The sequence below is a fragment of the Diadema antillarum genome, unplaced genomic scaffold, assembly GCF_040938485.1.
Source record: "Diadema antillarum isolate AM-2024a unplaced genomic scaffold, OU_Dant_1.0 seq00000523_RagTag, whole genome shotgun sequence".
Classification (NCBI taxonomy): domain Eukaryota; kingdom Metazoa; phylum Echinodermata; class Echinoidea; order Diadematoida; family Diadematidae; genus Diadema; species Diadema antillarum.
Window position 1 is genome coordinate 2,502,527 of NW_027271475.1, and position 14,536 is coordinate 2,517,062.

Sequence of the window (14,536 nt, forward strand, 5' to 3'; positions counted from 1 at the left end):
TTCTATGGTTATGAACAAACCTCTAAATTTAGTTGTGCTGTGGATAATGCCGATGGTAGGCCTAACGTGTTGCACAGTCACAGACGCTAGGGCCTTGTAAATAGCCGACGCTGGTTCTTCTCGCTTGCTTTCTTTGCAATTGCATTTCAGTTGGCACAGTCACAGAGCTCGAGACATGAACACGCCTGCTGCTGTGCCTCCCTACCCTGGCTCTGGGCTGTTCTTGGCCTGGGCTGCGGCTGTGGTTGTGATGTCTAATGACTGTTAATGTTAGACAGTCTAGACATCTGATAGAATCTAAGTTGCGTCTGATAATGCAGCTAAACACAATGGAGGTGATGCTGGAGAGCGCTTCCTTGAATCAGAATTTAAACCCCTGATAAAACCCATGATTGCCTCAGAATGTATCAGAATTTTGAATCGGCAAAGTGCAATAGAGCGGGTCTAGATCTATTAAACAGTTAATACTATAATACTTGGACAACTTGGCATGCCTAGAGTTTAACTTAGAACTCTATGCAATGCATTGCGTTTCAATCTACTGGTGTTCTCTTCTAACGTTACCATATCTGATATGATTATCTAGGGTCTATATTGGAAGAAAGAGTCAGCAAACTGTGCAGTTGTTGACCTGTGTGAGTGTGAGTGTGCATTGTAAAGTGCAAGTGCTGTGACTTGTGCAACTTTACAGAGAGTAACTCAGGATGGTAGCTTTATTTCAGGTTGGCATCTATGCAGAACTCGTGTTAAAGAAGTTTAGTCCTGGCTAGAATTCTATTCAGAATAGAAAGTTACACTAGCAGCTACACAGGTCCCATCAAACTTCAAAGTGCACTCTTTCCTTACTAGACTCTAGTAGGGCCTACATGAACACCGTAGGCCCACATGTTCTTGTCATTATACTGGAGACGCTTCAAGCAGTAGTAAGTAGAATTCTAGAGTCTAATGAATTTGTTGTTCGTTTTGTAAGATATTTAAATGTAGACCCTCATTGATAATATTGTTGTTTGTAGTGTACAGCATATTTGTTACTTCCACCAAGAAGGAACATCAGGGAATAATTTTCAGACTCATATTTGATTAGCAATCTCAGCTGATGAACAATATTTCGAATGGTATCCTGTACACTTCTATGGAATAAAACTGCTACACAAAAGTTAGTTTGTGTAGCAGTGGTGTAAAAATGCATAGCAAACTGCGATGCGATACCAGGAAAATTATTCCCTGAGCATGTATTGTAATTTTGCTGGCATTTGTTGTCAGCAATATTACTTGAAAAGTTAACAAACAAATTTTGAATTTGAAAAAAAAAAAAAATCAGGAGACAGTGTGGAGCCACTGTGGTCAAACTCAAGGAAATACAAAAGAGTGTAGGTGATTAGTGTGTGAAGGTGATTTGTCTCAAGATCCAGAGTTTTCAAAAACATGCAACATGCAGCATGCATCGTCGGATTGCTTAATTAATAATGACCCTTTTTGGCCTTTGGCTTTATGAAGGTTTGTATAAAATCCAAGTAGTACTTCTAGTAATTCATTGCTCTGACAGATCAGCTCCTGGAAAACAATATCATGTCTGAACATCGTACACTGTTCAGCTGTATGAGAATTCTTTGTGCTGAGACCTCAGCTGCTCATATTACCACATAAACAAACACACAAACAAACAAACAAATGCTTAATAGTACATCTGTCTCTGCCAACAAGAGAACACCCTGTGATACTGTACTTGTACAAGGGTTTGACATACGTCCTTGATTGCCTACTGATGAATTCTCCTGGTACTGTGTACCATGAAATCGAGCTGTGCGCTGATTGAACAGCCCGTGATTGCTGCATTATAGCATTGATACTTCATTCCAATGGCAGAAGACAGCATTCTCGTCTCTCCATCATCACATACTTTTACATGCCCTTCCACTCTGTTACTTTATCTTTATGATATCTCAGGACTACTGAACCATGGAACAAGAACCTATCTACGATGAGACATACGGAGGCAAAGCTCTCACGTTGGCACCGCTTGAATTGAATGGCACGAAAAAGAAGAAAAAGAAGAGGAAGCGGAGTCGCAAGTCACCGCGAGAGCCTCCCATCGTACCCAAGCGCATAGACTATGTCCTGGTGTACAAGAACGTGGACGTCAACTCGCTGGAGACGATGAAAGATGTCGAGGAGTATAGTAAGGACAAGATGCTTCGGGAGCGATTCCAGCTGGCCCTGGTAACCAAGGAACGGCTGGAGGTGCAGGAGGAAGTGGTAGGGGAGCACACCTACGTCAAGATACACTGCCCCTTCGCCAGGCTGTGCAAGGAGGCAGAAGACATCAACCTGGAAATGCCACTGAGAGGGGTAAGTCAGAGATACATTGTAGTCAAGGAATATTATTGAAGATTGGTCAAGCCAACCTATTCCTTTAGAATGTTTTGAAATTCTGCAACGACTTGACATATGCAGGACCCACCAAGGTCCCATGATCAATAAGAACTTGGTGATTGAACGAGATTTGTACATTGTATGAGGATTTCATTTGACTTGCTGTACAATGTAAGGAGAGCACATGTATCAATAAAAGCTCAGAATGACATCACCTTTCTTCGGCAGTGTCAGTGTCTGTTCTAATAGCAGAGAATAATGATAATGATAGCAGACAAGGATTATTAACTGTCCTGGTTGATAAGAAGGATACAGTTTATACGGCAGGGAATAATTTTCCTGGTATCGCATCGCAATTTGCTATGCATTTTTACACCACTGCTACACAAACTAACTTTTGTATAGCAGTTTTCTTCCATAGAAGTGTACAGAATACCATGTGAAATATTGTTCATCAGCTGAAATTGCTAATCAAATTTGAGTTTGAAAATTATTCCCTGTACGGTCTAAAATACTGTAGCTTTGCTGCACCAGAAGAAGGAATGAAGGTGCTGGTTTGACAGCAGCAAGAACCGCCTCAACCCTTAATGCAGATAACAGTACCTGCAATGTTTTGTCATATAATTTATAAACATAAGGAAAGTGAAAGTAATAGTCTAGAATAGATTTAAGCTGATCACAATCTACAATGTATAAAAATTAAAATTGTGCTATTAATGTTGAGATGTCCATCAAATCTACACTTTTCTTTATCTTATGAATGACCCATGTTAACCACTTTATCTGTACTTCTGTTACATACAATGTACCTTTACTACTCCAACTTCTACTACACTGTACTTTTCCATGTAACACTAATGTACCGTGTATGCTGTGGCAACAATGTATTGCAGCTATCAGATATTGTCATCTTATAATATCGCAAACAGAAATTTTATTAACTGCAGTATCTGGTGCTGGGAAAATTGCCAGCCCACTTCAGCTTGCAAATTAATGTCTGAACCAAAGAAGAAGAAGGAAAAAAAAATGAATAAATAAATAAAAGAAATTATCTAATAACATTGAGGCACAAAAAAAGATTGTGAGGTGTCACTCTCTATTTTGGATGTGATGTTCTAAATTATAATCTTTAGTTTTACCATCCTCAAGAAACTCAACCATGCACTATACCAGTAATGCTCCACAAAATATTCGTACATGTACCTAGGCTATTGTACATGTACAGTACAGCGTATGTTTGTTCTGCACCTGACTTTGTTTCTGTCCTGTAGCGATGATGTCAAAATATTTTAGTTATGGCAGTTTCAGACCAAACTTCCTTTTTTTCTGACTTTTTAAGCTGAAATGAAAATATTTTTAACATTACAAGTACATGCTATTGAGAGCAAACATTTTTCCCCTCATTTATCAGTGTTCTGATGTTTTACCAGCGACAATTTATCTGTGGACATGAGATTTTTCTTTTTTTTAATGAAAGTTATATAATGTAATGATAAATCATTACGGGATTACCATTCTGATAAATATGTCATGGGCAAATACATTTAGAATATAACAATCATAAGAGTTGGTTTATCAATGCAGTTATCTGTTACAAACATTTAGTGTAATTTGCATTTTTTTTTAAATTTCATTAGTTGTAGTACCCATCACTTTCCCAAATTTTGGAAACATATATGCACATACTTTGCAAAGTTTGTCACCTTCAGAACTGACTGCTTGAGTTTGACAGTATACAGTGTAAACCTACTGTACAGTATGAGAATGACCAGGAGAATCTTGCCTGTTCAAAATCAATAATCATCAGTACCGTACCAAATCTCTTAAGTACAAATGTTGTACTTTAGTATAACATCATTACAAACTTACTTGTCCAACCCAGCAATTCCAAACTTTTCTTAAAATTTTCACCATATTTGTATACATCTGTATCATGACTTCAATTTAATAAAATCAGCTGAAAATAATGCAAGGGAACAATGAGGTGTTTAAGGCCAACTTTAACATTGTGCAGTATATTAAACATACTATTAGGTACAGGTGTAGGAATGTACATAGTACATTGCAGTGTACATGTACATTGTACATGTACATGTCCTCACATGCTTACCTGTATGCAGCACGTTCATTGGTCACCCAGAAGTGAAACTTGTATTTGACTCGTTAATCATTTGAGACATGAATGAAAATGTCAAGGTTTCACAAGTTTCTCTTGTGCTTGCAGATCAATATTCAAGAAAGTTATGTGTTTTGACATAAACTAAACAAGAAGGGGAAAAAATAGTAATAATAATGATGATAATAGAAGAATAAACAAAATAATAAAATGTTAACATTATTTAAGGGAGGGGTCATTGCACATTGTACATTGTAGTTACTGTACAATGATAATTTTAATAATGCAAAAAAAAAAGATGATTTTATCATCTCTATTTTCTTCTACTTAACGATTTACGATTTACGATTTACGATTTACCTGGTAAATGGATATCGTTGTTTCCATTATCACTGATTACATTTGATGTGTGAACGTCTTGAACAGTTTTGGCATGAATTCCAGAACTTCTTCAACTACAACTGTACAAGTTGGTGATGTGTCTGAAAATTTACTCTTTAATAGGAACTACATGGTTTGTATGTAGATGTGTTTGAATTCACTTGGAAGTAATCGCATTCGACAATTTCCCTTTAAGATTGCAAGATGAGGAAGTACTTCAGAATTGATTTTACAGCCTGTAGAACCTTCTGTGCTCTCATCAAGACACAGTGCTATGCCATGTGCAGTGCTTGTTGCTTGTCCTTGAAACACTGTGCTTGAATTCCAACACTTTCTTTTGCAGTATGTCATGGTCAAAGTCAAGATTCTCCAAAGACAGTCATATGAAAGGTGTACACTTAATTGTTTCTACCCCCCCCCCATACTCTACATTGAATGGTAACTGTTCTAACAACATACTTTTTTTTTCTCCTTTTCTTCATTTCTTTTGTTCCTGCATGAATAATCTTTAAAAAAAAAAAACCATTATATTTACAACATACTGTAACTGTATGTGTTTTTATTTCTGCTCTTGTCTCTTCTTGATTCTTCACATGTTGTGTCATTCTTCCCTTGTCTGTCTGGCCCCTCTCCCCTACTGTTCTGAGTGGTCCTATTCTGTACATGTCTCTACCTTAAATACAAACCTATGACTTGTTTGTCCCTGGTACAGTTTTCCCTGACTTCATGAATGCTGCCATGTTTTCATGTGCGTGACCCCACTTCTTAACCTCATCTCAAATGTCTTTCTCCTCTGTGGTATTGCAGGCTGCAATTATTCCTTCAAAGAAAACGGGCTGCAAAGCTGCAATAGAAAAACATCTCAAGACTGACGATGAGTGTGAGTACTCACAACTTTCATTTTACAACTGAGAATGTCAGATACATTGTACTTTGTACCTAGCGTTCTATTTCGTTGAGCTACAGTAAATGGTGCTATGTGATTTTGAATTTTGATTTTCACTGGCAAGATTTTGGCACTCTGCATCTTCAAAGCATCTTTTCATTTTCTTTCTGTTGTCTTTTTATAGTGTAACAATGCATTTAGAATGTCAGATATTTGCTTAATGCTTATTTTGTTGAGCTGTCCAATATCTATGTGCTCAAATTGTACTGCAAAATGATATACTGTATATGCGCGGCATGAAAATTTTGCAAATTTGAGGTGACGGCCTTTTTCGCTGCTTGAAATTTTTGTGACTTGGCACTTGCATCCAATGCATATTGTGTAGGCAAAAACTTTTGCGTGCATTTTAATTTCACGAATGTTGCTGCTCGCGAAATTAAAGTACACACGAACATTCCTAGTTTTACAATGTTCTAGTCATTGAAAGATCAACTTGAACATGACATGCAATTTGTAGAGTATCACTATGACTTTATTGTTTAATGGCGTTTATGCATACCGCTATCACATAGACATGTACAAAAGCGTGTACATGCATTCTATTCCCCTTTTCAGTGATTTGTGTGTTTGTGTGCATACAATGCACATACAGTCAAACCTGCCTTAGTGGCCTGACTGTCTATAGCGACCACCTGTCTATAGCGGCCACTGAGAAATCCCCCCGAGAGAAAAGCCCTGTTAGAGACCCTGTGTATAGCGGCCACCTGTCTAACGCGGCCAGCGGCCACAAATTTTGTTTCCCGCGGTAGATTTTAACCTGTCTACATGTATAGCAGCCAAAAACCCAATGGAGCCGTAGCCAAGCCGATAATTCAGCATGTTTTTCTGCTTTGTAGCCGTGCGGGCAACGTTCAGTGATCGCCACCGCTGCATTCATCCCTCATTCAGTCATGATAATGCACTAGTGTTAAGCTTTCTTCACGACAATGCACATACTACTGTGCAACAATTTCATATACATGTACACCGGCATGGTTAAATGCATGAAAGACATGGTGTGTGCATACATACTGTTGTACGCACGTATATAGTACATGTAAGCAATGCACACAAAGTTGGATTACCCGTCTATAGCGGCCACCTGTCTATAACGGCCACTTTTTCGGTCTCCCATGGGTGGCCTTTATAGACAGGTTTGACTGTACATACAGTCAAACCTGCCTTAGCGGCCACCTGTCTATAGCGGCCACTGCAAAATCCCCCCGAGAGAAAAGCTCCATTGAAGACCCTGTGTATAGCGGCCACCTCTCTAACGCGGCCAGCGACCACAAATTAATTTCCCGGGGGAGATATTAACCTGTCTATAGCAGCCAAAAACCCAAGGGAGCCGCAGCCAAGCCGATAATTCAGCGTGTTTTTCTGTTTGCTAGCCGTGCGGGCAACGTTCAGTGATCGCCACCGCTGCATTCATCCCTCATTCAGTCATAATAATGCACAATTCTTCACGACAATAAACATGCTACTGTGCAACAATTTCGTAATACACCGGCATGGTTAAATGCATGAAACACACGGTGTATGCATACGTACACACATACATGTACATGTAAGGATACAACGATGATACATGTCCATGTAAGCAATGCACACAAAGTTGGATTACCTGTCTATAGCGGCCACCTGTCTATAACGGCCTTTTTTTCCGTCTCCCTTGGGTGGCCTCTAAAGACAGGTTTGACTGTATATCATTATATGTGTGTGTGTGTGTGTGTGTGTGTTGTAACTAAGAAAAAGAAAAGAGAATGACTTGCCTCAAATATTTTTGTATAAACCTTGATTCACCTAGACCCCGTTTACAGTGCGGGGCCGGGCTCGGCCGCGGCTCGGCCGCGGCCGAGCCCGGCCTCAATTACGCGGCCGAGCCTCGCAATTTTGTCCGTTTACACTGCTGGGCTCGGCCGCGCTTTTGATTCAAACCTTTCAATATTTTGTCGTAGTGGCGCTCTGCTTGTAAACAAACGCAATCTGGTATTGTCTGGTTTTCAGACCCTTTGCCAACTGAATTCCGTGGCGACGAAGTCGCCATTCGGGCAAAGGCCTTTGCCGAAGCAAAAGATCCTTTGCAGGACAAAATCACCTTAAATTATACTAGTTTTCGACGTTGAGGGGGTTAATATCCTGAATAGCGAAAGATGCAGGCAGAAGGTTTGGAAGCCATACTAAAATTGGCCGCGCATTTGGCCCAGTTTGCGTTTACACCAAGAAAAGGCTGGGCTCGGCCGCGGCCGAGCCGCGGCCGAGCCGCGGCCGAGACCACCTCCAGAGCGAGGCCAAATGCGAGGCCAATTTTGGCCCCGCATTTGGCCTTTTGCGCGTTTACACTGAAGCGGGGCTGGGCACGGCCGCGGCTCGGCCCCCCCCCCCAAATGCGAGGCCAATTTTGGCCCCGCATTTGGCCTTTTGCGCGTTTACACTGAAGCGGGGCTGGGCACGGCCGCGGCCGAGCCGCGGCCGAGCCTCGCACTGTAAACGGGGTCCAAGCTAACCTCATGCTAATGGCCATTTATGGACAAAAAGGAATTAATATTGTATAATGGTTTGTATACATGCAATTCAACCAACAGTGGACTTTGTTAGTGCCCCTTTCTGCATTCAGAAGAGAAACGTCTTTCATGGCATTGAGGAACCTGAAACATTCTTCAGATCAGCCACAAGGAGTTATCTGGTAAGTGTCTTTTTTTTTTTTTAATGTGAATTTCTATTAGATTTACCATACAATTCCCTGATGTCATGATATTATAAACTTTAACTGTAATTGTAATTTTGCAAAAATAAAGTTTCACGATTCTTTATCTTGTTCATTTTCTTCTTCCTCTTTTTCTGCTTCCTCTGTTTCTGAAAATGCTGTTATTATCAGTTTATTATCATTATGATTATTATTATGGTTATCATCATTACCTCTGCCAAGGGAAGAGGTGATGTTTTCATTGCTGTTGGTTTGTTCGTTCGTTCGTTTGTCCGTATGCAAAATAACTCAAAAAGTAGTGAACGGATTTTGATGAAACTTGCAGGAAAGGTTTAGAATGATACAAGTAACAAACGATTAACTTTTAGTAGTGATCCGAGAATTATGGGGGAATTTATGAAGGATTTTTGATATTTTGGCAGGTAGGGTCAATGAACTTGGGAGTTCAGGCTGAGCATATTTGAGGTTTGCATGCGTGCACTAAAGTGCGTGCTCTAGTGCAGCTGAGGGTTTATGACGTAACAAAGGCTTCTATATTGGGAAATCGGGAGACTTTCAGCATGAAGTATAAGTACGTATGGGTGGAAATCACTGATATCTCTATGGAAGAACAAGATTAGTGATGGAAATGAGCTGCATGCTTGGCCGAGGTCTCCGCTCTCAGAGTGCTTTTCTAGTTATTGATATTATAAGTTGTTCTATCAACTTTTTGATATGATTATAAGTACTTGTAGTAGCCATATTAGTTTGTTGTTATTCATGTTTATCATTTTGTCATTATTCATGTTTATCATTTAGTCATTATCATAATCATTGTTCTTTTGATTGACAGGTACATCACATTCTGATCAACATGGATGTAAGGGAAGCTGGTGACTCTCGGGAGAAGGATTCCATGAAAAGGAGAGGTAATCAAAACCATTTTTTCCTCCCAAAATTTCATCCATGCACCACTCAGCCATTCTGTCCACTGCATGTCAGCGTTGTATCATTGGAATTATTAGCAATTATATGCCACCTCATGATTCTTCTTGAAAATAAGTCAATGAATTAAAGTTGTCAACATGTTTACTCTAAGAGCATCATTTATTTCATTTTTTTTTCTTTTACTTTTCTGAATTTAGGTCTTCCGTACATGGTCTTGAAAAAGATCTATGTTGATGCTTTTATTCTCCACGATGAGTCACCGTATGAAGTCCTGGACGACGACGCGAGAGACAAAATGAGAAAGGAAAGTCTAAAAAGTAAAGACTTCAACCCGGAATACGATTCAAGAGAGGTAAAAAATTCTTAATTTTGTTCTCAGGGCACACATAATGAAATTAATCAATTAGACTCCATAAACATCAAATTAAGCATCAGGGCTGTGTACATTACAAGGAGATATCACTATTGACAGTTATGATTGGCAATTAATTGACCAATTTTCTGTTGTAGGACTTGCAATCTTTTGCCTGGAGTAGATTGATACACACAGCAACTTCTACTTGTATGTAATATAAACATGTTATTTGTAAGCTTTAGATTCGAGTTTTGTATGTGCATGCATGTGTGTGAATTTGTGCATTCCTTTTTTGACTGGGTAGCGTAGGAATTCTTGTGTAGCCATATTCATTAGCTCCCACCGGGGAACATTTAAAAGCCACAAATGGCGTATGTTAAAAATATAAGAAAGTAAAAGCTGGGATTCAACTCTTATTAGGACCACTTTGTTTTGCTTTGTTTTTGGATGTTTCAGCCATTTCAGAACCGCTTTTGTTAAATGATTTTTTTTTTTGTTTCTCCTTTTTATTGTATGCTCTTTAATATTTTCTCATCAGTGGCTTCTAATTATCTTGCAAAATGTTAAAATCTGGGTCCCTACAGGATCCAACACTATACTATCGTTTTTAAAGGCCATATTCCCTATAAAACCATTGTGCTCAGAGCAGCAACTGTGTTGTACACTTTATGAGAATGCTTTGTTAGTCTAGCTCAAAAATTGTATGTTTGTTGTTTGTTTTTTTTTTTGCGTGTGTGTGTGTATGGTTTGCTTGAATGTTTGTGTCAGTCTGGGGATCATAAGCATATTAAAGTGTCATTATTTAGTGTTCAGGCATGATTAATGCAGGGGACTGTCTTAAATCTGCTCAAGCCCATGTTCTCATGCTGTATGATTGTACACTGCACATGTACACTCCATCATTTTGCCGATAACACTGCTAGGGTTAAAGGATATGATTGACTACTGTAAAACAAGGAATTTTCGCGTGCATTTTAATTTCGCGAATTTCGCGAGCGCCAAAATTCGCGAAATTAAAATGCACGCGAAAACTTTTGTCTACACTACATGCATTGAATGCCAGTAGCAATTCGCGAAAATTTCATGCCACGAAAAAGGCTGTCGGCTCCAATTCGCGAAAATTTCATGCCGCGAATATATCATGTTTTACAGTATTAAATGCATCAGGCTGGCATTTTGTGTATGTTTGTCATCAAAATCTCTTATAATTGATTTCATTCTTTGTGTTGCACACATTCAGCTGTTTGTGATGTCCATTAAATCTGCTTTAAATAATACTTTTTCCATCCTTAATCAAGTCGCACATTTGCTATGTTGATGTGCCACAGATGTACAATACCAATTAATCATGTGTTGATTGCTCAACGTGGTAACTTTATGTGCAATTGTATGCTTGTTTGTTGAACAGGGAGAGCTCTTGTTGAAAGACAGTCGCTTTGTAAGTCTTTGATTTTGTGTTGCAGAACTCCACTCTGAATTGTTTCATCCTAGATTTTTTAGTTATAAATCCATAGATGCCCACTGGCTGGTATGCCTAATGTACTCATGCATGCATGCATGTCCTTTCATATGCTGATCATGTTTGATACAAAGGTTTCCTATGAAGAGTGTTCCATGCATGTGATTATTCAAATGTGTGATCTTCATCATAAAACCAATAACAGTTTCTGCATTGTTTTTTTTTTTTGTTGTTGTTGTAAGGTTTTATCAAATTTCGAAAGAAGAGATTCTTTACTTTGTACAAATTTTAGATGGATTGTGGCAAAGCTGTACTTCGCTTTTGTCTATAGATACATCAGTGATGAAAATAAAAAGTGATATTCAGTCTCTGGGAATATTAGTGATAAAAAAAAAAAAAATGCTTTGAGCATTCATTGAAGCACACTGATTTATCTGTAGTGTTGATGGGACATACACTGTACGCTGTAAACTCCATGTGGCAAACAGTATGGAGGATTATCAGTTTATCTTGAAATTTTCTTCTACTTTAAATGTACAAAGTATCATTTTTTCATTATTATTTTAACATATTAATCTTGTGACAGACTGAAAAAAAGAAAGATGATGTTGGTTTGTGATGTACAATAAGTACTCTTTCATGCTGAGGAGAAAGCAATAAGTATGGCTCTACAAAATCTATAAGAACAATCACAAATTGGATAAAATAAGTTTATGTTTGGGGATTTCAAATTAAAACAGAAGGACTATTGTTTCAGAAAGTAATTGAAAACTTACAATCAACTTTCAACCAGAGACATTTTAAACATTTGCATTTTAAGCTTTCTGATTGAAGAGCCTGTGCAACCTTTTAGGGGATTTTCAATACGTGGTTACATAATGATACACTATCTTTTCTCACAGTTCTCCTAATACTGTTTAATATTTGCATCATATGTAAACTAACCTCATCATTTTTCCCAGTACTAACCCCCTCATCATCTTTATCATCTGCCATGCATGCTTAGGTAGTACTACCATACTTTTATATGCTCTTGTGTGACATCAGTACAGTTGACTCTCATTATAAAGAATACAGTCATTAATTACAAATTCTTGTTGGAACATAGTGTTGTTGTTGTTGTTGTTGTTGTCTATAGTATCCGAGAGATATCCGTTTGTCTTAATCATTCTGTTTTCCCTGCCATGAAATGGTGTCAAAGGATTTGTTTGCACCTTTGCACTCAATTTTATGAGATACAATGTAAGAACAGATACAGCTCTGTAAGTCCCCTCTGCCTTTACGTTCAATCCTAAACGAGAGTCAGCTATGCTGTTGCATCAAACAACATTATGCTCAGCCTCTCCTGCGTACAGTGTATAATGTATCTGTTTGCTGTGCTACTGTAATATTAAACTCGCATGATATTTTATGAACTGGAGTGATGTTACCATATAAATGCATGTCCCAGTGGTCTGTTGCTTAACCCCTTTGGCCCCCGAACCCCCCATGGTCACCCCTCTCAAAAGTCACTTAACTCTCTGCAGGGGGCCTCATGTGCTTTAAGAGTGTGTTTCTGCGTTGGATGTGGGCGTGTGTGAAAATATGTGAGTTTCTTTGCCTGAGTTCTATCATCCACGTGTCACCTCTGTAAAATTGATCTCCATAAATACATTCAGCTTTAAAGTTCATGCAGCAGCATGATATTTCCTTCCTGAAGGAAATACAAGGTGTTGATATATTGCAAAATAACCTGTAGGTGCTACAGGATTGCTTAATTGCTTTACATCAAGTTCTCTTCTTCCTTTTGAAAATGACACAGAATCATTAGGAAGTGTAGATCACTATCCTTGCCAATTTCTATCTGTACCTCTCGTGTAGCCTTCAGTGTATGTGTTCTGGTAGACAGTGATGGACTATTAAAATCTGCAATGCCCTTGACTGATATAAAAAATTGAATCCCATTACTCATGCTACAGTGTATTGTACGTGGGGGTATTATGGAATTAACTCTTTGGTGAATCAAAGGGATATACAGGTAGTCCCTGCTGAAATTTTGAAATGGACAAATTCTGCTAATATTTCCAACTTCTTTGCAGAGTGAATATGAAAGATCTGAAATTAGATTTTCATACATATGCATCTCTCTGTTGTAATTAGTGTTATTACCTTACATGCAAGGTATTTAATTTTTCATTTCATGCAAACTAGTGCAATGTGTACACTACAAAACGTAGGTAGTATAAAAGCATGATGACACCACAGCTGTGTGTGTGTTTGTTGAATGGTAACATCTGATTATGGAAGATCACTACTTAATATTCGTCTTGCCCATTTTGAAGTGTTATTGATATACAAAGTTCATACCAGCTCAGCTCATGCACAGCAAATGCATAGGGTATCCAAAGACATTCAACTTTGTAGTGTGATGAAAGCTGTAGTTTGATGTATGATTCATTTCTGTACTTCTGATATGATCTCCAGAACACGGAAGCACAGTTTGCTCGCTTTCTTCACACATGCATTGTATGCACAGTGCTCATTGTGGAGTGGATTGTTGTTGTTGGTTTTTTTTTTATTTCTTTGAGTGTTGTTGGTGTTGGTGTAATTAAGTGTGTGTGTGTGTGTGTCTGCGTGTGTGTGTGTGTCTGTGTCTGTGTCTGTGTCTGTGCCAAGAGCCTGTAGGGCTCCTTTAAAGGTAGGGAATCCCATTTGCATGCCTTAAATGAAGAGTTGTATAAATACAGTGGTATGTTGAAGAGAGTATCATTTTAGAAACTCCCATAAAGTATTGAAAGTGGAAGGTAACATTTAGTGCATTTTTCTGACCGTTAGATATTGAATTGAATTTTTTTCGGGGCTCACCGTAAATTCCAGTACATTACTAGGCTACCTTTGCAGACCCATGCACCGCATGTGTGTCCATCATGTATATTTTGTGAAGAAAGTTCATCAACACTTACAAACAGTTCTATATACATTCTTGCCACACACTCTATATGTTATTACATCAGCTCTTGTACTTTTAGATTTGTGTTTATAGATAACAAATACAGAAGACTGCAACAAAAAGGCTTAAGTGTGGCTGACACACAGAACTACTGAGTAGTTAAGTTTTGTGCATCATTCAAATTTTAGATAACTGTTGACTTCCAAATTTCTAAGCAGTGGCCTAAGCAAGTCCCCTGAGGTTCATATTTAATGTTTTGCTGCATTTTGGGAGGTCTGTAAAAGGTATCCCCTACCTTTAAAACTTGTGATTGTATTTGGGATAAACAAATTGAAAGCTGTGCGTGACAGTGGCAGTGATACAA

General features: G+C 38.5%; 1 protein-coding gene across 1 annotated transcript in view; it reads left to right on the forward strand.

The window, feature by feature from the left end:
* Positions 1 to 1,959: 1,959 nt before the first annotated feature.
* The window catches only part of LOC139734385 (anoctamin-7-like), a 55,048-nt gene continuing 42,471 nt past the window's right edge, over positions 1,960 to 14,536 (forward strand). Inside the window, exons 1-6 of the mRNA XM_071645174.1 lie at positions 1,960 to 2,349; positions 5,678 to 5,750; positions 8,381 to 8,481; positions 9,335 to 9,410; positions 9,627 to 9,781; positions 11,193 to 11,222. Coding sequence (XP_071501275.1) covers positions 1,960 to 2,349; positions 5,678 to 5,750; positions 8,381 to 8,481; positions 9,335 to 9,410; positions 9,627 to 9,781; positions 11,193 to 11,222 — 825 coding nt within the window. The remainder of the gene's footprint in view (positions 2,350 to 5,677; positions 5,751 to 8,380; positions 8,482 to 9,334; positions 9,411 to 9,626; positions 9,782 to 11,192; positions 11,223 to 14,536) is intronic.